This window comes from Rana temporaria, chromosome 11 (assembly GCF_905171775.1).
Source record: "Rana temporaria chromosome 11, aRanTem1.1, whole genome shotgun sequence".
Classification (NCBI taxonomy): Eukaryota; Metazoa; Chordata; class Amphibia; order Anura; family Ranidae; genus Rana; species Rana temporaria.
Window position 1 is genome coordinate 88882130 of NC_053499.1, and position 24139 is coordinate 88906268.

At 42.9% G+C, this 24139-nt stretch overlaps 1 protein-coding gene across 1 annotated transcript in view; it reads left to right on the forward strand.

Annotated features, from left to right (window-relative positions):
- NRN1L (neuritin 1 like) overlaps window positions 1-24139 on the forward strand; it is a 132122-nt gene that overhangs the window by 52929 nt on the left and 55054 nt on the right. The window contains exon 2 of the mRNA XM_040328761.1: window positions 6498-6660. Within this exon, the coding sequence (XP_040184695.1) occupies window positions 6498-6660 (163 nt within the window). The remainder of the gene's footprint in view (window positions 1-6497; window positions 6661-24139) is intronic.

Here is a 24139-nt window from a genome sequence, read left to right on the forward strand (position 1 = left end):
GTCCCCTGTATGTCCAGCCATGTCCCCTGTATGTCCAGCCATGTCCCCTGTATGTCCAGCCATGTCCCCTGTATGTCCAGCCATGTCCACTGTATGTCCAGCCATGTCCCCCGTATGTCCAGCCATGTCCCCCGTAAGTCCAGCCATGTCCCCCGTAAGTCCAGCCATGTCCCCCGTAAGTCCAGCCATGTCCCCCGTAAGTCCAGCCATGTCCCCCGTATGTCCAGCCATGTCCCCCGTATGTCCAGCCATGTCCCCCGTATGTCCAGCCATGTCCCCCGTATGTCCAGCCATGTCCCCCGTATGTCCAGCCATGTCCCCCGTATGTCCAGCCATGTCCCCCGTATGTCCAGCCATGTCCCCCGTATATGCAGCCATGTCCCCTGTACCTACTGTTAATCATCGCGGCGCGGGAACATTACAGACAGCGTTCGTTTGAACAACTGTTTTCCCTGCCGCGCATAGACACTCCCTCTTGCTCACGATTGGACAGATCCATCCAAGGGGGAGTGTCTATGCGCGGCGGGGAAAACAGCTATTCAAACGAAAGCTGTCTGTAATGTTCCCCGCGCCGCGGTGATTAACGTTGTAGCGGCGGCGTTGGTGGCGGTAGCGGCGGCGGGGGGTCACGGAGGGGGGAAGTATTCTATTCTAGTATCGGCGGTATTAGCGGGAGTACGAGTACTCCCGCTAATACTCGGTATCGGTCCCGATTATTACAACCCTAATTATTACATTATCAACCGATTGTAAATAATCACAAGTTATCAATGAATGTGTTAAGGTCAACCTCAACATTGAAGCCAAATGGAGTAAAACACTTAATTTTGTGGATCCAGGCCATTTCTAGCCTGGATATACTATGCACCATTGAGTCACTTCTCCACTGTGGAGCATATTTATCTATCCCTAGAAAGATGGTTTTATCTGGGTTTTTGTCATGAGCCTCCAAATAGTGCAAAGAGACTGGGTGTTTTGGAAAACCTGTGAGGATGTTAGTTATGTGCTTGTTTAGTCTCACACGCAAGGGTCGTTTGATTCTGACCTCGTATTGAAGCCTGCAAGGGCATTGGAGCAGATAGACAACTATTTCGGTGGATCACGTAATGAAAGACTTTATTTCAAACTCAAGTCCAGTGCTAGAGGAAATGAATTTTTGAGTATGTCTGTGGTTACATCCACTTAATGTACATACTCTACATTTTCTACATTGATAAAACCCCATGATATACTCGAAAAAACCTCTCTTGATGGGGGGGGATCCAAAATATTTGGTGCCACTCTATTTCTAATAGATGGAGCTCCCTTTAAAAATGACCTGTGGCCTATCTGGAAGTGCGGGTTTAAGGATGGGGTCATTAGGTAACATAATCTATGTGATTTATTCTTGGCAAAGCAAAAAAATAAAGATAATTAGGGTCCATTTACTGGGCAAAGATGCCTTCAGCCAGTTGTCTCCTTATTGCCTGGCCCTCAGCAGACCGGGTAGAGGGGTTTGGGGGGGGAGGATTGCCTGGGTGGGGGGTTAGGTCAGGACATAACTCAACATGCAGGCCCCTTCTCAGAGAAAAATTATGGAGGATGCAACATGCCCCAATAATTTGACAGACAAAGTCTGGGGAATACAAGAGTGTACCCCCAGTCTTGTCAAGGCATCTGAATCTGGACTTGAGAAGGCCAAATGTCCGCTCTACTATTGCCCGGGTCTGGATGTGCACCTCGTTGAATTTCCGTTCTCCGGGTGTTTGGGGGTTCCTAAAGGGGGTCATCAGGTGGGGTCCCAACGCATATCCAGAGTCACCTGTAAGGGAAAAGACAGGAGGATATTAGTCATGCATGTGCCCCTTGTGATGTCTGCATCATGGGGGGGGCATACCTGACACCAATGTCACTCACCAATCAGCCAGCTGTCTCCATACACATTCTGCTCCAAGTCTTGGGAGATCTTGGTCTGCCGTAGAATGAAGCTGTCGTGGCACGACCCTGGAAACTTGGCACAAACGTGCCAGATGAGGCCATGGGCATCTACAATCATCTGGACGTTGATCGAATGCCAGCCTTTCCTGTTTCTGAACAGGTGTTCAGTTTCATGGGGGGGCTGTAGTGCCACATGGGTGCAGTCTATCGCCCCGATGGTCCTTGGGAAGCCAGCAATGCTGTAGAAGTCAGTCATGGCTTGCAGACGCTGCTCCTCCTGGGTGGGCTTCACAAATTGATTGGTCATGCGCCGCAGTATGGCAGGGACCACCTGATGGACACATCGGCTCATTGTCGACTGCACCATCCCAGCCAGACCTCCAGATGCATGCTGGAATGAGCCACTGGATAAAAAATGGAGGGTTGCCATCACTTTATGTAGAGGTGTCAGGGCATGGGAGCGTATGATTGGGGTGATGAGATCCTCCTGAAGTAGTTGGGTGATCTCCAGGATGGCTTCCCTATCAAACCTGTAGTTGCCATACACCTCATAATCTGGCATTTGGAAAAGATCACGCCGTGGCCGATAAACTCTCGCCTGTGCCCTCATCCTCCTCCTCTGTGCCCTCCTCCTCCTTTGTGCCTGTAAGGCGGCAAGTGCCGTCAGAATCATAGATGCCCCTGGCATTTTTAAAGACAGATCCTTCTCAACTATAGCTCTAGTCACTACCTACAGCAAACCCTTCCACGGCATGTGTAAAATTAGGGCTGGTTTTATAATGTGGAAATTTAGTCAGGGAAACTAACAGGTGCGCACAGGGCGGAAAATACGGCGCACACACTTAATTTTGAGAATCGCCCTAACTCCCTCATTTGCATCTTTGCCTATCAAAAACAGCGGTGAGACTAGCGTAATTTGCGCCCGGGGATGCGCAGGTGTAACTAATTTAGGTACGGCTGAAAATACGGAAATCTGGGCTTAATTCGTTTTGAAGATCGTGCGCAAAGATACGCGCCGTGTAAATTTAGAAAACTTGAGTTAAGTCTGCGTATCTCTTTTGAGAATTTGGCCCATAGGGCCAGATCCACAAACTAATTACGCCAGCGTATCTATTGATACGCCACGTAATTTCAAAGTTCCCACGTCGTATCTTTGTTTTGTATCTACAAAACAAGATACGACTGAATGAGGGATCGATCCGACAGGCGTACATCTTAGTACACCGTCGGATCGTAAGTGCATATTTACGCTGGCCGCTAGGTGGCGTTTCCGTCGAATTCCGCGTCGAGTATGCAAATTAGCTAGATACGGCAATCCACGAACGTACGTCCGGCGCATTTTTTTACGTCGTTTGCGTTCGGCTTTTTCCGGCGTATAGTTACCCCTGCTATATGAGGCGTATCCTATGTTAAGTATGGCCGTCGTTCCCGCGTCGAATTTTGAAAATGTTACGTCGTTTGCATAAGTCGTTCGCGAATAGGGATTTGCGTAGAATGACGTCACCGTCGTAAACATTGGCTTGTTCCGGTTTCATTTTGAGCATGCGCACTGGGATACCCCCACGGACGGCGCATGCGCAGTTGAAAAAAAACGTAATCGTCAAGATGTATTTACATAAAACACGCCCCCATCACATCCATTTGAATTGCGCGCCCTTACGCCGCCAAATTTACACTACGCCGCCGTAACTTACGGTGCGCATTCTTTGAGGATACAAAAAAATGTAAGTTACGGCGGCGTAGTGTATCAGAGATACGCTACGCCCGACGGAAATATGCGCCAGGGTACGTGGATCTGGCCCATAATTGTTAATTAATTTCTTTAACTTTTCACACTTCCTTATATCCTAATCAACACTATTTGTAACCACATATGAATATTATATAATAATTCTGAATTGTATAATGTACAGTACTTAATTTATTGTATTTAACTTATTGTATTTAATAAAATATTTTTGACAAGGAAAATAAAAAGAATTCAGAAGAATCCTTTATCAGTGGTAAACATGCCACGGTACAAACATTTTTGAGGCGTGTTGCGCCATCAATTTTGAAAATAACCTTTACTTTTTACTAAAATTGTATATTTTCTCAGTTTAAATATTTAATATGTTTTCTATGTTCTATTGTGAATAAAATATGGGTTTATCAGATATGCAAATCATTGCATTCGGTTTTTATGTAGATTTTACACAGTGTTCCAACTTTTTTGGAATTGGGGTTTTGAATTGCAAGTGGAACAAAATCCAAAATAAGTAAAAAAATGTGCAGTCAGTATAGTGCATTCATTTCTTCCTTTGAATATCTGATGCCCCTGATAAAATGCTTCTAAAAATGTAATTAGTCATAGCAACATCCAAAAGGCTTTTCACCATTTTTTTTTATGAATGCCGTTTTGCACAATTGGACCAAATACAAGGTGTCGGGGTAGTTAATAAGAAAATATTTTGCCCTCCAACAAAATAAACGGTAAATGCCCAATGAAATTCCTATTTTGTCTCTGTCCCCCAAGAACTCGGTATCATAGCGAAGGGAAATAACTTAACCACTTCCTTACTGGGCACTTAAACCCCCTTCCTGCCCAGAGGACTTTTTGCGATTCGGCACTGCGTCGCTTTAACCGACAATTGCGCGGTCGTGCGACGTGGCTCCCAAACAAAATTGACGTCCTTTTTTTCCCACAAATAGAGCTTTCTTTTGGTGGTATTTGATCACCTTTGCGGTTTTTATTTTTTGCGCTATAAACAAAAATAGAGCGACAATTTTGAAAAAAATATAAAAATGTTTTACTTGTTGCTGTAATAAATGGCTCAATTTTTTTTTTAAAAAAAACATTTTTTATCCTCAGTCTAGGCCGATACGTATTCTACATATTTTTAGTAAAAAAAAAAAAAAATCGCAATAAGCGACTGGTTTGCGCAAAAGTTAGAGCGCCTACAAAATAAGGGACAGAATTATTATTTTTTTATTATTATTTTTTTTACTAGTAATGGCGGCGATCTGCGATTTTTTATTGCGACTGCGACATTATGGCGGACACATCGGACACTTTTGACACATTTTTGGCGCCATTCATATTTATACTGCAATCAGTGCTATAAATATGCACTAATTACTGTATAAATGTGACTGGCAGGGAAGGGGTTAACACTAGGGGGTGAGGAAGGGGTTAAATGTGTATCCTAATTAGTGTTCTAACTGTGGGGGAAGGGGGGTGACTGGGGGAGGTGACCGATCTGTGTCTCTATGTACAAGAGACACAGATCCGTCTCCTCTCTCCCCTGACAGCACCGCTGTCTGCGAGAGCCGGGAATGAGAGATGATCTCATATGTAAACATATGAGATCATCTCTCATTGGCCGCACAGATCGCCTAGGAAACGGCCGCTCCGATTGGCCGTTCACGGCGATCTGTGATTGGCTGTGTCCAAGGGACACGGCCAGCACAGCAGTTCCCCGCTGCGCGCTCGGGAGCGCGCGCGGGGAACGAGCAAAGGGGCTGCCGTCAATTGACGGCGGCTCAGAGATTTAGAACCACCCCGCGGCCGTCAATAGTCGTACGGCCGTCGGGAAGTGGTTAAACAGGAACACAGACAGCATTTAAAACATGATAAAAAAATCACTTTAGTAGGGACAAAGAAAGATTTAAGAACCCGACAATGGCCCAGATTCTCAAAGGGCTTATGACGGCGCAACGCCATGTACGCCATCGTAAATCCTAATCTGGGCCGTCGTATCTATGCGACTGATTCTTAGAATCAGTTACGCATAGATATCCATTAGATCCGACAGGCGTAGGGCTCTTGCACTGTCTGATCTAAAATGCATTTTTTTTCGCCGCTAGGTGTCTCCTCCGTCGTTTTCCCCGTTGAGTATGCAAATTAGCTAGATACGCGAATTCCCGAACATACGCGCGGTCGACGCAGTGTAGTTACGACGTTTACGTAGGGTTTGCGCGGCGTAAGGTTGGCCCTGCTATATGAGGGGCAACCAATGTTAAGTATGGCCGTCGTTCCCACGTCAAAATTTAAAAATTTACGTTGTTTGCGTAAGTCGTCCGTGAATGGGGCTGGACGCCATTTACGTTCACGTCCAAACCAATGACGTCCTTGCGACGTCATTTAGCGCAATGCATGTCGGGAAATTTTAGGGACGGCGCATGCGCATTACGTTTGGCGCGGGAACGCGCTTAATTTAAATGCGATACGCCCCCTACCCGGCTAATTTGAATTTGGGCGGGCTTGCGCCGGGTGATTTACGCTACGCTGCCGCAACTTTACAGGCAAGTGCTTTGTGAATCAAGCACTTGCCTGTAAAACTTGCGGCGGCGTAACGTAAATGACATACGTTACGCCGCCGCAGAGATGCGGCAATCTACGAAAATCTGGCCCAATGTTTTTAAGCCTTCCCTGCCTTATCAAAAAACAAGAGATTTAAATTGAGTTGGACTTTAAATGCATCCTATTTATGACAACATTCTGATATTGATATATTATGCCTGAATTACTTACATAACTCATCAAACTGACATACTCATCAAACTGTTGCTTTGTCTCTCTCTTTCTCTCTTCCTTGAAGTTTATCATATTCCTGTAAATGCGACAAGCAAGAACTGTGACACTATTTATAAAGGCTTTGCTAACTGTCTTATCAGCCTGGGAGACAGTATGGCTCAGAATACCCATAACATGAAAGTAAATGAAGACTTGGATGACACTGAAGAGCTTGATTTTATATGCAAGTAGGTTAATATTTTTATCATTATCTTTTGCGCATAATAAACAACCAAGTGGCTATCAATGCAATCAACAGTCAAAAAATGCTTGCTGATTGCTCGCCTATAGTCACAGTCAGGCTCTTTACACAATGCACAAACGTAAATGAGAAAAAATATGTAAAATGAAAAGCAATATACACGTGTGTGTGCTATTTGATTTTGGATGCATTAGACTTAAAGTATAACTAAAGACCAAGGGCCAGATCCACAAAAGAATTACGCCGGCGTATCTCTTGATACGCCGCGTAATTTCAAATTTTGCGCGTCGTATTTTTGTTTTGTATCTACAAAACAAGATACAACTGCATCTCGGATCGATCCGACAGGCATACGTCTTAGTACGCAGTCGGATCTTAGGTGCAATTTTTCGGCGGCCGCTAGGTGGCGTTTCCGTCTAATTCCGCGTTGAGTATGCAAATTAGCTTGTTACGGCGATCCACGAACGTACGTCCGGCCGGCGCATTTTTTTACGTCGTTTGCGTTCGGGTTTTTCCGGCGTATAGTTACCCCTGCTATTATGAGGCGTACTCAATGTTAAGTATGGCCGTCGTTCCCGCCTCACATTTTGATTTTTTTACGTCGTTTACGCAAGTCGTTCGCGAATAGGGATTTACATAGAATGACGTCACCGTCTTAGAACATTGGCTTGTTCCGGTTTCATTTTGAGCATGCGCACTGGGATCCCCCCACGGACGGCGCATGCGCCGTAAAAAAAAACGTTGTTTACGTCGGGTCACAACGTATTTACATAAAACACGCCCCCATTACATCCATTTGAAATCCGCGCCCTTACGCTGCCAAAGATACACTATGCCGCCGTAACTTACGGCAAAAATTCTTTGAGGATTCAAAAAAAAAAAGTTACGGCGGCGTAGTGTATCTTAGATACGCTATGCCCGGCGGATATATGCGCTGCGCTACGTGGATCTGGCCCCAAATGTTTTTTTTTTTTTTCGTTTGGCTAGAGTAGAGATGAATTTTTATTGGTGTCTGTGTCCCAATTAGGGAGAGTAAATGAAAATCCCAAATTTTGGGTTGCCTCCAAAAAAGTAATAGAGGGCAAATCTCCCAATTAGCGCTCTTACAACCAGGGGGGGTTTTAAGGGTTTCCTTTCATTTGCATGGATTTCCTCTCACTTCTTTTTAGCTATTGGACAGGAAGTGAAGGTAAATCTCCAAAATGGGACACAGATGAAAAAAATAAATAAAAAATCAGACAGGGGTTTAAACTTCCCTATCCTATCCATAATGAAATTTTTTTTTGCCTATAGTTCTACTTTAATTTAAATATTTCATTTTATTCTTATCGTGTTTTAGGAGAGGATATATCATACATCATGGATAATATAATGAAAATTCACTTTCCCATTGACTCCAATATATCTTGGAGTCAATAGGAGGGCAAAATGTAACAAAAAAAATCACTTTCTTAACTATTGCCTACTTACAATACATGTTTATCTGGTGGAAAAGGTATAATACTGCGCTGCCCATAAAATGTATAATGGAAAAAAGCTGCCTGCACCAACAAACAGATGAATTTGTGACAAAGTGTGAAGGGAAAAACAAGTGCGGCGCTACTGATATACAATGTCAGAAATGGAAAAATATATACAATATAAAAGTAAAAACTGATGAACAAAATGTAAATATAACAATTATACCAAATAAAGGTGAACTAAAGCGCTAGCCAACAGTGAAAAATGACTGGTGGGCAAACAAAATGCTGCTCAAATCTAATATGTGCTAAGAACAAAACAAAGGTATGAAAATTCAAGTGATAAGCGCAAACTGAAATAATGAAAGAAAACAGTGTAGCAATACTGCAGTGGTCACAATCTATAATGTGAGGTCATATATGTGATATACAATCACATACAACCACGAGAAACAAACAGTGAAAAAAAGTCCTTACAGTGAAAAATGAAAATCAAAATAAGAATAAAATTCCAAAATTAAGTGGGTGCAAAAAAATGTGTAACAACTGATTCAGAAACTCCTGCCAATGGATGATAATGCAACAATCTGGAAGGATCTTCACAGGTATTGAGCTCACAGAGCGCTTACCTCAAAACAGCAGAAAATGCGCCTGAACTAATTCCTTAGGCCACTGGAATGGAATTTGGGGCGTCCTCTGTAGATGGAAGCAGTCCCGGTCCACAGCACGATAAGATCATCTCACCACGACAACCATGAGTGGATCATAGGTGGAGTAAAGAAATGCAAACTCTCATCGTGAAACATGTAAAACTCAATTGGTTTAATGAAGCTAAAAACTTGCTTACAAGAAAAACGGTTAAAAAAGCCAAACACAGGCACTTCTGGTTGGACGGTCGGGGTAACACGTCACTTCCGGTCACGTCTGGAACCTTACGCGTTGCGTCACGTCACGTGACTTCATCAGAGGTTACTGATTGGCTAAACGATACTTCCTTATATAGGTGAAAAGCGGAAATCGACCTGCGGCCATTTTGAATCTCAAAAAAGTATAGAGAAAAGCACCATGGCCATTTTGGAAGAGGGAAAAGACAAAACATGGAAAACCAGTCCAAAAATTGAAACAAGGACTGCAGGGACAACAAATATAGTGCACTCATAATGAGTGTAAAGGACCTCAATTTTATTTCTACTAGGATAAAACTGTCTATATAAATATATAAAAGTTAATAAAAACTGTTAAAAACTCGCCAAAGAAATAATCAACTGGCAAGATATACCAGACATGGCTCATAGATCTACTATTGAGCGTCATCACCATAATCCATAGGCAGACATAATTAATGATGGTGTCTATGGTGAACCCCTCAAAGAATAAAAAATTAAAAAATTGTGTTAAAAGGTTACATATTTAATGATGCCAATGGGCAAATTGCACCAAAATATGGAACTCAACTTAAAACGCTACAATGTAGGTAAATCGAGTAGACCGGAATGCAGAGTACCCCTTCCACTTACATCATGATGTTATATGATAAAGAACCAGTCTACTACATTGAACATATTGAATCAACACATGCCTAAAACATGCAAAAACGGTTAATGATGACTAAAAATTACTTAAAAAGCTATTTAAATCGAACTCAACATTTAACCCGTTGGGTACTAATGTATTTAGAGAGTGAATCCACTGAGATTCCTTCTGGCTAATAGTTCTAACCAGATGGGCCCCTCTCCAAGGTTTGTTACATTTATCTATACCCCAGAAAGATAGTTGTTTGGGGTCTTTGTTATGTTTTTCCGCAAAATGTCTACTGATACTGTGCTTGGGAAAGCCCTTTTCTATATTCACAATATGTTCCTTTATCCAAACCATTAATGCTCGCTTAGTTCTTCCTACGTACTGCAATTTGCAAGTACATTGTAGCACATACACCACACCTTCCGTGTTACAACTTATAAAGTCCCTAATTTGATGGCACTCATTGGTATGAGTAGCCACAAATTGTGTCCTTTTTTGTTGGGGACCTTTAGAATGTTTGCAGGCATAACAGTACTTGCATTGGACAAAACCCTTTGTGTTGAAGAACGTGTAGCCACTCCTTGGTGAAGGGTCAACTACGTTTTTCACTATAAGATCTCTGATCGTAGGAGCTCTTTTATATACGATGTTAGGTTTTTCTGACAAAATTTGTTTCAGGCGTTTGTCTCCTTTCAAAACATGCCAATATTTTTTAATCAATTTTTCCACATCTTTATGTTGAATGTTATAGTCCAAAATGATGGCAGGAGCCATCATATCCCACTGTTTTTTCACATTACCTTGTAACATAGTGGTTCTATCCAGGCCCGTTGGAACAGGAGAGGCAATGCAAGCAATTGCTTGGGGCCCCCAGCTGGAAGGGGGCCCCCAACTAGGGTGCCCACGTTCATTGTCCCTGAATAAAAAGAACACTGGGAACATGATTCAGGAAATCATGGGACTGAGCCACCATAGCTTTGGCTCTGGCTCCGCCTCCACCTGACTATACACCAAATCACTGGTTGCTATAGCCGCCTAGCATCTGGCAACCAGTGACGTCACTGCCCTGCTTGAAGGTGGAGGAGGATTTCACTTCCTCCTCCTCTGCGGCGCGCTAGTGCTTGGTTTTGAATCTGCTCGAGACCCGATCAAATAGTGGCAGCCCTGTAGCACCAATCCTCCTCTCCCTTACTGTCTGCTTTCACAGCTTTGACCAATAAGGGAAGGGGGCACATATTTCTCCCCGCCTCCACCCTCCCCCTTGTGCAGAGCCCGGGATCGTTTGTCCACACTTGGTGAAGGGAGAGAAGAAGTTTCAGCAAACAGCATGGAGAACACAGAAGCAGCAGTGACAGACAGCCCAGAGCTGCAGACATCGGAGCTGTGCAGGAATTCTTCCTCCTCATCTTACTGTGAGTCTCCCCCCCTCCTCCCCCTCTGGGGCTGCTGTGTGTGTGTGTAATGACTTTCTGCATCTGTTCACAGTCACACACTATTCACCTTCTGGGGTCTGCAGTCTTCCTGGCCAGTGCTCTTTTTTTCTATTAGAGGGGGTGAGCAAGGTCCTCACATCACCCCCCTGCAGTTCTCGAAGCTCCTATTTTCCTGGATGGGGGTCCCCTAATATCACCCCCTGCAATCCTCATAACTGGAGGGGGAAGAGAGGGGGATTCCTTTATTAGGGACCCCCTTCTTATCACCCCCCCCCCACACACAGTCCTCCTAGCTGGGGGTCTTGTTTATCTAGAGCAACGTTTCTCAACCAGTGTGCCGCGGCACACTGGTGTGCCGCGAGGAGTCCCCAGGTGTGCCGCGGCAAAATGACCCCAAATATTGTAACATTACTGCTGGGCATTTGTCTTTATAGCGGTGCCGGTCCGCTGTGTAAAACTCACTTCCCGACACTCGGGAAGCTGTGCTGGCTGTGCGGGCCTCCCGACCGCGCCTTGCCAACCGAATACGTCATCGGTTGCTATGGGAGGGTCGAACGCACGCACTGCTTCTGTGACGTGAGAGCCGTGGGTGCCGTTCTGAACTCTGCCTGGCGCGCTTTTCCCTGAGGGGGAAGAAGAAAGAGTAGAGCCACCATGACCAACACTGCTCCCCTGCCCGCAGACATGGCCACCTGCTCAGAGAGGGAGAAGGCCCTGAAGCTGAATGAGCAGCACCAGGCCATCCTGTCTCGTATGCTGAGGGAGGAGGACAACAAGTACTGCGCTGACTGCGAGGCCAAGGGTAAGGTGGTGAGGGGGGGCTCTACTATGAATAACCAGCTGTCACAGTCACTGACACCCCACATCCTCCATTCATTGCTACAGCACTCTGGATCTGATTGGTTGTTGTGCAGCTCTGACAGTTCTTCTTTCAGTGTATGTGTGCATGTCTGTTAGTGTGTGTGTGACAAAAGTAGTTCTGATGGTACAGGAATAGGGGGGTCGGATTAAAAGTAACATACATACAGACAGATGCGCACGCACACAAACAGACACACGTACAAACACACACACTGTGTGTGTTTGTACGTGTGTCTGTTTGTGTGCGTGCGCATCTGTCTGTATGTATGTTACTTTTAATCCTGACCCCCCTATTCCTGTACCATCAGAACTACTTTTGTAGGGCTTGTTCGAGATAGCAGCAAGGACTGCTGCTCCTCTGAAAAGCAATTTGTGTTCATATCGCTTTTCAGGGGCATTTGTCAGCCAGTAAAGAGGCATATCTTGCCTCCTTACCACCTGTTTTAAGCCCGTAAATGCAATGCACACAGTTGCGGGGTAGTTGCAGTGCAGCCCCAATCACCCTGGGTATACCTCCAGCTGCAGCCACAGCATGTTTACACCCCCAGCTGTTGCCTCTGCAGCTAAAGGGGCAAAAGTTGGGGGTGGTAAAAACAGCTCAACCATGTGGTTTTACTGCCCCTCCAGCCTGACATGTGAACAAGCTCTTGGTTCTTGGATGCGTGCTGCGTGTAGGGCAGCCCAATCAATTCCCTACCCGCAGTAATGCGGGGAAAGAAGTCCCCGACCCTTTTTTTAAATTGTGCCACCACAAAAGCAACCCATGTTTGCCAATGGATGGTGCACCATTAAGAATTAATGGCACCCCTAAAGAGCAGAGCATTTGTCTGTGTGTCAAGAACGAGCGCGATTTTGCGCGTGTTCCGCAACACACAGCGACGTGAACCAAGTCTTGGACAGGGGTGCCTCAAGACTGAAAATATTTTTCAAGGGCGCCCCGACTGGAAAAAGGTTGAGAAACACTGATCTAGAGGCAGTGTGTCCATAAGGGCGCCACCCCCTCTCTCCAACCACCCCCTCTATCAGACAGGGGGGGGGCACAGTAGGAGCATTTGATGGAACAGTGACAGCGTTTGTCAGTGTAGGGATCAGGTAGGTTAGAGTAGGGATTAGGTAGGTTAGAGTAGGGATTAGGTAGGTTAGTGTAGGGATTAGGTAGGTTAGTGTAGGGATCAGGTAGGTTAGTGTAGGGATCAGGTAGGTTAGTGTAGGGATCAGGTAGGTTAGTGTAGGGATCAGGTAGGTTAGTGTAGGGAATAGGTAGGTTAGTGTAGGGATCAGGTAGGTTAGTGTAGGGATCAGTGTAGGGATCAGGTTGGTCAGGTAGGTCATGCTGGCATCTTTATGCTTCCCACATTGCTTTTATTTATATTTTACCATTGTGTGATCACTTTTTTTGGCCATATTTACACTGATTTGTAAGATATTTTTATAAATAAAATTCATTGGTTGATCTACACCAGGGATATGCAATTAGCGGACCTCCAGCTGTTGCAAAACTACAAGTTCCATCATGCTTCTGACTCTGGTGTCATGCTTGTGGCTGTCAGAGTCTTGCTATGCCTCATGGGAATTGTAGTTCTGCAACAGCTGGAGGTCCGCTAATTGCATATCCCTGATCTACACCATATGCAGCCCTCTTTTATATGTCATGCTACGCTGGGGCACTAGTGATTCATCTTGCCCCACCATCACCCCTTCCATCCACCCAGCTGTTGGTTTTCTGCTTGCTGTGGTTCTGCGCTGTGTGTGCGGGGGGGGGGGCCTCCATGTCCATTTTGCTTGGGGCCCCCTAATTCTTTCAAACGGCCCTGGTTCTATCAAGTTCCGAAACTACTTGGATCTGTTTCTGAATAAATTCGTCTGAGTATCCTTTCGTTTTAAACCTTTCTCCTATAAACTCAGCTTGTGATAGGAAATCCGTATTGTTCGTGCAATTCTGTTTAATCCGGGATAGCTGTCCTTTGGGAATATTTAGCAACCATGATTTATAATGACAGCTATTTAGTGATAAATAACTATTTGTGTCAACACTTTTGAAGTGTGTTTTAGTGACCAGCTTATTTTGTACTATGGTGATGTCCAAATCCAAAAAGTTGACAGATTTGTCACTAATGTTGAACACTAATGTAATGTTGTTATTATTAGTGTTCAAATCTGTGCAAAATGTCTCAAATGTTTCTTTAGTACCCTTCCAAACCATGAGCACGTCGTCTATATACCTTTTGTAAAAGACTAATTCAGTTGGGGTATCGGAATAGATCACATTTTCTTCCCACTGAGCCATAAAGGCATTGGCGACTGAGGGCGCAAATTTAGCGCCCATAGCAATTCCTGTGCTCTGATTAAAATATGTTTGGTTATACCAAAAATAATTTGATTCAAGGCAAAATTCTAGACACTTGATGAGAAACTTGCGTTGTTTAAAGATAAGCATAGTGTAGTTCCTTAGAAGCCATTTTGTGGCACTACAGGCTTGATGATGTTTCACTATAGTGTATAAGGAAGATACATCTGCCGTCGCAATCCATGTCTGACCCTCTAAAACAGGGACCTCTTCCAATAGTTGCAGGACATGTTTAGTATCTCTTAGATAAGCTTTGGTCTGCTGAATTGCTGGTTGCAAAAAATAATCAAGGTATTGCCCCATCCTCGCCGTAAGGGAATCGATCCTGTTAACAATGGGTCTTCCCGGTGGGTTTTCCTTGTCTTTATGTACTTTTGGAATTGTATATATCACCGGAATTCTACATTTTTCCGGTAGCAAAAAAAACAATTATTTTTTGCTCAATATGTCTCTTTTCACACCTAGACGAATCAATTGTTTTAGTTGTTCTTTATATTTGGAGGTGGGATTTCCAGACAATTTAGTGTAGGTCTCAACATCTTCCAATTGTCTCAAAAGTTCTGAGTTATATTGTTCCTTAGATTGAACTACGACGCCACCTCCTTTGTCAGCAGGTCGAATCACGATGTCTTTACGTTTTTTCAGGGAATGGATACCCTTCCTGATCTGTATGGGGTCCATCACCTTTTTTAATTTTAAACCATCAAGGTCCTGCAAGACCAATTTTTTAAAAAACTTCAATATGTGGATTATTGCTGACCTGTGGGTTAAACACTGAATTGTTGTGCAGTGTGCTATGTTGAATGGGATTTGTGGACGTGGATGTGGTAGATCCATGTTTGATTGGGTTTCCTAAAAAGTACTTCTTAATGTTCATTTTTCTAACATATTTTTGTATGCCTATATAGGTTTCAAATGTATTTAAGTTTTTCACCGGTGCATGTTTAAGGCCACCTTCCAACACAAGTAGTTCTTCTGGGGTGAGTGTCTTTCCACTTAGGTTGAAGACCCCCTCTCCTTTTCCAGTCTTTTTCTTTTTGGATCTCTTTTCTGATCTACATCCCCGTTTTCTGTGGATGTTCGGGTTTCCTTTTCGTTTGGAGGTCTTCTTGGAGATCTTTGGAGTTCTTTGGTTCTTCTTGGAGAAAGATCCTCCTGTGTCCGCCTCCTTGGGGATGGATAGGGATCCTGAGGGTACCTCCTCGGAGAGTAGTCCCTCCGATCCCTGTCTAAAAAAGACCCCTGGGAATCATATCCATAATAGGGTGCATGATATAGGTGGTGGTCTTGATATTGACGTAGGGGTTCAAAGCGATTATAGGTCGGAATAGGGCTCCTTTGCGGATAATTATAGTAGTGGGGATAATGAGGGTTAGGATTAGGAGGCGGTTGATTGTAAACCGATCCTCGATTATCCCTATATTCTCTCTCCGAATTTCGACGATTCCAATATGGTTTCTTGAAGGGTTTCTTAAAAGTTTTTTTTGTGCGCATAGTTCGAGGTGTTTGATGGCGTTGTTCTTCACCATCTTTTTGTTCTTGTCCCCCTCTCAATGGTGGAGGGGCTTGGTCTTGCCAACCTAGATTTTTATTAGGTTTAGTTGTACTCGGGTCTTGAGTATATTCTTCCTTTTCAGGTGTTGAGTATGTTGAAGTGGGTAATGGAGGCATAGTTTTGGCCTGCCATTTGAACACCTGATCCGCTTTGTAATCCGATGTATCTCGTTGGTATTTTTTGGTTTTTCTTTGTTGAACTTCAAGGTCTTTGGTGGCTAAAGTCTTATTCAGTTGAGTGGCTAATTTTTTTAAATCAGTTGAATCCTTAAAAGGTTCTAAAAGGTGTTTTGTTTCTTCTATTATTGTATCCATAGCCCACATCTTCTTTTGTTTCCGTTTAAGGAGAAAATGGATGGCTTCCAAACTCTTATCGTTGTAAAAGTGGAACCATTCATCCATAGATTGTTTGTCCAGAAGACCATCATTGGGGGGAACATCCCACCTCAGTCTTCTCGGAACAATTTTTTCTTTCAAATACCTGTCAAATGTGTGGATATCCCACCAAAGATTAACCTTCCTCTCCATGGTGTGTGCCAAAACTCTAAATTGGCTATTGAGGTCGGTTTTCCTAATATTGTGGGTACCATTAAACACTTCATCTAGATTCACATTGCAGTGTTCCATATAAGAGAACACTTCCATGGCAGCAGCTAAAGTGGTGTTAGAGTGGGGGTACAACAAATAAAGGTCAACTAAAGCGCTAGCCAACAGTGAAAAATGACTGGTGTGCAAACAAAATGCTGCTCAAATCTAATATGTGCCAACAACAAAACAAAGGTATGAAAATTCAAGTGATGAGCGCAAACTGAAATAATGAAAGAAAACAGTGTAGCAATACTGCAGTGGTCACAATCTATAATGTGAGGTCATATATGTGATATACAATCACATCCACCTATGATCCACTCATGGTTGTCGTGGTGAGCTAATCTTATCGTGCTGTGGACTGGGACTGCTTCCATCTACAGAGGACGACCCAAATTCCATTCCAGTGGCCTAAGGAATTTGTTCAGGCGCATTTTCTGCTGTTTGGAGGTAAGCGCTCTGTGAGCTCAATACCTGTGAAGATCCTTCCAGATTGTTGCATTATCATCCATTGGCAGGAGTTTCTGAATCAGTTGTTACACATTTTTTTGCACCCACTATGGACTTTTGGACTTTTGGACTTTTATTCTTATTTTGATTTTCATTTTTCACTGTAAGGACTTTTTTTCACTGTTTGTTTCTCGTGGTTGCATTTTGTTTGCACACCAGTCATTTTTCACTGTTGGCTAGCGCTTTAGTTCACCCTTATTTGTTGTACCCCCACTCTAACACCACTTTAGCTGCTGCCATGGAAGTGTTCTCTTATATGGAACACCGCAATGTGAATCTAGATGAAGTGTTTAATGGTATCCACAATATTAGGAAAACCGACCTCAATAGCCAATTTAGAGTTTTGGCACACACCATGGAGAGGAAGGTAAATCTTTGGTGGGATATCCACACATTTGACAGGTATTTGAAAGAAAAAATTGTTCCGAGAAGACTGAGGTGGGATGTTCCCCCCAATGATGGTCTTCTGGACAAACAATCTATGGATGAAGGGTTCCACTTTTACAATAAGAGTTTGGAAGCCATCCATTTTCTCCTTAAATGGAAACAAAAGAAGATGCGGGCTATGGATACAATAATAGAAGAAACAAAACACCTTTTAGAACCTTTTAAGGATTCAACTGATTTAAAAAAATTAGCCACTCAACTGAATAAGACTTTAGCCTCCATTACCCACTTCAACATACTCAACACCTGAAAAGGAAGAATATACTCAAGACCCGAGTACAACTAAACCTAATAAACATCTAGGTTGGCAAGACCAAGCACCTCTACCAATGAGAGGGGGACAAGAACAAAAAGATGGCGAAGGACAACGCCATCAAACACCTCAAACTACACGTACAAAAAAACCTTTTAAGAAACCCTTCAAGAAACCACATTGAAATCGTCGAAATTCGGAAGAGAGAATCCCTAATCCCAACCCTCATTATCCCCACTACTATAATTATCCGCAACGGAGCCCTATTCCGACCTATAATTGCTTTGAACCCCTACCTCAATATCAATACCACCACCCATATCATGCACCCTATTATGGATATGATTCCCAGGGGTCTTTTTTAGACAGGGATCGGAGGGACTACTCCCCGAGGAGGTACCCTCAGGATCCCTATCTATCCCCAAGGAGGCGGACACAGGAGGATCTTTCTCCAAGAAGAACCAAAGAACTCCAAAGATCTCCAAGAAGACCTCCAAACGAAAAGGAAACCCGAACATCCACAGAAAACGGGGATGTAGATCAGGAAAGAGATCCAAAAAGAAAAAGACTGGAAAAGGAGAGGGGGTCTTCAACCTAAGTGGAAAGACACTCACCCCAGAAGAACTACTTGTGCTGGAAGGTGGCCTTAAACATGCACCGGTGAAAAACTTAAATACATTTGAAACCTATATAGGCATACAAAAATATGTTAGGAAAATGAACATTAAGAAGTACTTTTTAGGAAACCCAATCAAACATGGATCTACCACATCCACAAATCCCATTCAACATAGCACACTGCGCAACAATTCGGTGTTTAACCCACAGGTCAGCAATAATCCACATATTGAAGTTTTTAAAAAATTGGTCTTGCAGGACCTTGATGGTTTAAAATTAAAAAAGGTGATGGACCCCATACAGATCAGGAAGGGTATCCATTCCCTGAAAAAATTTAAAGACATCGTGATTCGACCTGCTGACAAAGGAGGTGGCGTCGTAGTTCAATCTAAGGAACAATATAACTCAGAACTTTTGAGACAATTGGAAGATGTTGAGACCTACACTAAATTCTCTGGAAATCCCACCTCCAAATATAAAGAACAACTAAAACAATTGATTCGTCTAGGTGTGAAAAGAGACATAGAAAAGGGGGTGCAGTGAAAAGGCCTACTGCTGCACTTCCGGCGCCAGGTAGCGAATTGACCCCTCAACCAAAGTGATAGTGAGGTGGTGACAAACTACAGTTGTGTTCAAAATTATTCAACCCCCCAATGCTGTTAAGGGTTTTAGGGAATTCAGTGTACATTTGTAATTGTATTCAGAATGAAATCCTACAAGGACTTCTTAAAGAACCATATGCAACTAAAATGACATCAATTGGTTTTGTAATACAGTAGTAAATGTTTATTTTGTGAATTCTTCATTTACACAATTATTCAACCCCTTAAAGACTACCACTCTGAAGAACAGAGGTTCATTGAAGTGTTTTCAATCAGGTATTGAAAACACCTGTGGATGTCAGGAAGCAGCAATAAAGCCTAATAAGCACCAATCAGGCAGCTTTAAAATGACTGTGATACTCAGCTCCTTCTAGACATTTACTGGTGTGGTTACAAACATGGTGAAGTCAAGGGAATGGTCCAGGAAGACAATAGAAGAGGTGATTACTCTTCACAGGAAGGGCCATGGCTATAAGAAGATTGCAAAGATGTTAAACATACCAAGAGACACCATAGGAAGCATCATTCGCAAATTCAAGGCAAAGGGCACTGTTGAAACGCTACCTGGTCGTGGCAGAAAGAAGATGCTGACTTCGACTGCTGTGCGCTACCTGAAGCGTAGAGTGGAGAAAAGTCCCCTTGTGACTGCTGAGGAACTGAGAAAAGATTTGTCAGATGTGGGTACTGAAGTTTCTGCTCAGACAATACGGCGCACACTGCGTAATGAAGGCCTCCATGCCAGAACTCCCAGGCGCACCCCCTTGCTGTCTCCAAAGAATAAGAAGAGTCGACTGCAGTATGCCGAAAGTCATGTGGACAAACCACAGAAGTTTTGGGATTGTGTTCTGTGGACTGGTGAAACTGTTTGGGCCCATGGATCAACGCTATGTTTGGAGGAGGAAGAACAAAGCCTATGATGAAAAGAACACCTTGCCTACTGTGAAGTATGGCGGGGGGTCAATCATGCTTTGGGGCTGTTTTGCTTCTGCAGGTACAGGGAAGCTTCAGCGTGTGCAAGGTACCATGAATTCTCTTCAGTACCAGGAGATATTGGTTAACAATGTGATGCAGTCCGTCACAAACCTGAGGCTTGGGAGATGTTGGACCTTTCAACAGGACAATGATCCCAAGCATACCTCCAAGTCCACTAGAGCATGGTTGCAGATTAAAGGCTGGAACATTTTGGAGTGGCCATCGCAGTCACCAGACTTAAATCCGATTGAGAACCTCTGGTGGGACTTAAAGAAAGCAGTTGCAGTGCGCAAGCCTAAGAATGTGACTGAACTGGAGGCTTTTGCCCATGACGAATGGGCGAAGATACCTGTAGATCGCTGCAAGACACTTGTGTCAAGCTATGCTTCAAGTTTAAAAGCTGTTATAACTGTAAAAGGATGTTGTACTAAGTATTAAGATGGAACGTCACTTGGGGGTTGAATAAAACTGATAATGATGTGAGCACAGAAAATACATTTGTGGTTATTTCATTATAAATGTTATGTTATATTTGTCTGACCTACACGTGCCTCTTTGATTTAATTGTAAGCAGGATGACTGAATGATCAAAATCAATGTCAAACTGGGCAAAACAAACAATTTCAGTGGGGGTTGAATAATTTTGAATACAACTGTATATATAGGTGTAGAAACAATACCAATATGTGAGTGGTGTTGTTCTAAAAAAGCAGCTATTTAAAATAAATGGAGAACCATCTATAAAAGTAAATACTAAAACTTATCAAATAAACGTGAACAGATGTTCAGAGTGATAAAAACAGCGCTATGAACAGGCAAACTCTGTTCAAAATTGATGTCCTGAATGAGTGATGGTGAGGTGGGTGGTCGCTAAATTGTATATATGCACCTAATACCAAACAACAATTATTTATAAATCCACCATGAAATGTGGATAAGTCACCCAAATAGGAGGGTATAAGCTTACCACTGCAAATCTATAAGTGATTTGCTTACACACCATCAAATGATCCAGGTACTGCACGGGTTAAACCAACTCAGGAGGGGGTACATGAAAAGCAAAAAAACACACAGCATTCATAGTGTAGTGTGCCTGAACAGTATCCCCAGCAAAGTGTGGAACAATCCCCCTAGTTAATGCCCGTACAGTGTTGAAATAGCAAATGCACATAAACAAAAGTGGTTTCACCGGTATCCTCCTGTCCACAGGGGCCGCGCGAGTGCTGCGGATGAGCTGGTCTCGTTCCCTCGCTGTGGTTGGCGGATGGTGGAGCGCGGTGGAACGCACTGTAGACTTCCGTGTAGCGTCTGTCTGTAGCCACGCTCTGACGTGTTTCGTCACTTCCGACTTCGACTGAGGGCGTGGCTACGTGACGCCTTCATTATCTCTTTATACCCCAGCATCCGACGGCTATTGGTTGTGTCCTTACCGCCCACCGGATGTAATTGGCGCTAGTAGATCCGGACATTAAGGTGGACATCAGCCGGGATGTATAATGGGTTCCCTTTTAACATTGGAGGCATTTTTAAACTATCTTAATACAAACAGATATAATATTAACCTGACCAGTGAATATAATCAAGATAGTATCCACTTTCTGGACCTCAACATTTTTAGAGATAACAATAAATTAGGTACCAAGGTATACTTCAAGCCAACCGATGCAAACAGCTTTCTGCCTATCCAAAGTGGCCACCATCCGATGTGGTTAAAAAAATATCCCGAAGGGTCAACTGATGCGCGTCAAACGTAATTGCAGTAATGACATGGACTTCAAATCACAGTCCCTCCTTCTTAAAGGGACATTTTTGGAAAAGGGATATAAGAATAATCACCTGGATAAAATCATTGAAGATCTTGGACAACTCCCTCGCTCCAGTTGCCTTATCACTACACAATCTCAGATAAGAAAAAACATACATGAGTGGAGCTTTATCTCTGGGTACCATAGCCAATATAAAGAAGTTGAATCAATTTTTAAGAATCACTGGCACATTTTATTTCTTGATAAGATACTAAACACAGTCCTCCCGAATAAACCTGGTTTCATATACAGGAAGGCTATAAGTTTTGGGGATAAGGTGGTGAAAAAGATCCTGGACCCTCCAAAGAAATTACCGTCAATATGGGATAAAGATGTTTTTTTCCCCTGCAAAAAATGTCTTCCTTGTAAAGAAGCTGATAGACCAAGAAGCTGTATCGATTCCTTCATCTCCTCTTCTAACAACACTCAGTTCCAAGTTAAATCATTTATAACATGTAATACCACTCATGTAGTTTACATGCTAGAGTGTCCTTGCCATTTAATGTACATTGGACGAACCAAGAGAAAACTCAGAATTAGAATAGCGGAACACGTTGCGAACATTAAATTGGGATATAAGGACCACAATGTGTCTCTCCATTTTTTGTTACATCATAACCGTAACCCTGCCGGTCTGAAATTCTGGGCTATCGACCATGTTGAACCTGTCTGGAGGGGTTGCAACCACGTGAGAGAACTTTCAAAGCGCGAAACAGAATGGATTTATTTGGCAAGCACATTAGCACCAATGGGGCTAAATATTGATCTGGATATTAACTGTTTCATCAGCGATTTTTGATGCAAGAATTTACGTACCGCGTGAATAAAGACCCCTCCTGGCCTGTATGTCAGAGCAACAAACCGCCCATAAGCCCTAAAGGGCATTCCTGCATCCTTCACCCACAAAATGATCATAAAATGATCATATATGCTGCTGTTCCATATATTCATGTTTCCCTATATATGCACGTATATATACATGAATAATTACTATATACACACGACTATACTTCTCTGCCTCTAGCAGTATGATCCCTTGTTTTATATACATTTATTCACCCTTTATGGAGTATTTATGGATGTTTTAATTGGCCTCCAGAAATGCCATCAACAGTGATCTCCTTTTGCATTTCACTGTTTTTTTATATATACTTTTTTATATATATTCTTTTATATCTTTAGTGTTTTTTAAACAGCTTTTAAGATATTTTATACAATTTTAGCACCACATGCGGCTTTATATTGTATACATTTTTTTATATATATATTTATATTCTATTTTTGTATGTGTATTTTATACACAACAATAACCAACTTTACTATAGAGAAAAATTTCATTGGCAGTATAAGGTTAATCTAGAACCAAGTGCAGTACACTGATCATCCAGTATCTCCTTACAAATGTGCAACTTTTTTTAAACATATAGAACTTCGGGTTACACATCAAGATGCTCATCTCATTTTATGTGCATCTGCGAGGTTCACTAACATGCCGTGTAAGTGATCACAGAATACTCAGATTTCTGCTATAAGGCTGTCACTATCTGTGTATATTATATAAACCAACAGTCTATCCAGTGGCAGCTATATATTTCCACGACGTGTCAGTTATGCACTATCCTTAAATGGACATCCATAAATATCCCCGAGTTTTCACAAACTACGGGTGTCCCATGATCTTTATTACAGTTTCCCTGCCCATTCATACACGTAGCAGTGGTAAAACGAATAGACACTCCCATCTTAATTGCAACTGGCTATTACCCATTACAGTTCCAGCACTCTGTCACTAATGTTAAACTGAGTAAGTTTTCCTTATACATGTAATCATATATATATATATATATATATATATATATATATTAACAATTTTTTTTACACTTTCCACAAACCTCTATTAGCGTTTATGATGCTTAATACTTAATAAATAGACTATTTCCAGTGATAAGATTCACCCGTGGGAGTACACTCTTCCTCGTATGTGCCATTTACCAATGGCACATATCCTGTTACAGAACGAGGAATTTGTGATTCCATCATATTTTGGTCTTTTTGGGCCACATTAAAGTGCAGTTTAGATTTCCAACATTCTTTCTCTTTTAAACCCATTATACATCCCGGCTGATGTCCATCTTAATGTCCGGATCTACTAGCACCAATTACATCCGGTGGGCGGTAAGGACACAACCAATAGCCGTCGGATGCTGGGGTATAAAGAGATAATGAAGGCGTCACGTAGCCACGCCCTCAGTCGAAGTCAGAAGTGACAAAACGTGTCAGGGCGTGGCTACAGACAGACGCTACACGGAAGTCTACAGTGCGTTCCACCGCGCTCCACCATCCGCCAACCACAGCGAGGGAACGAGACCAGCTCATCCGCAGCACTCGCGCGGCCCCTGTGGGCTGGAGGATATCAGTGAAACCACTTTTGTTTATGTGCATTTGCTATTTCAACACTGTACGGGCATTAACTAGGGGGATTGTTCCACACTTT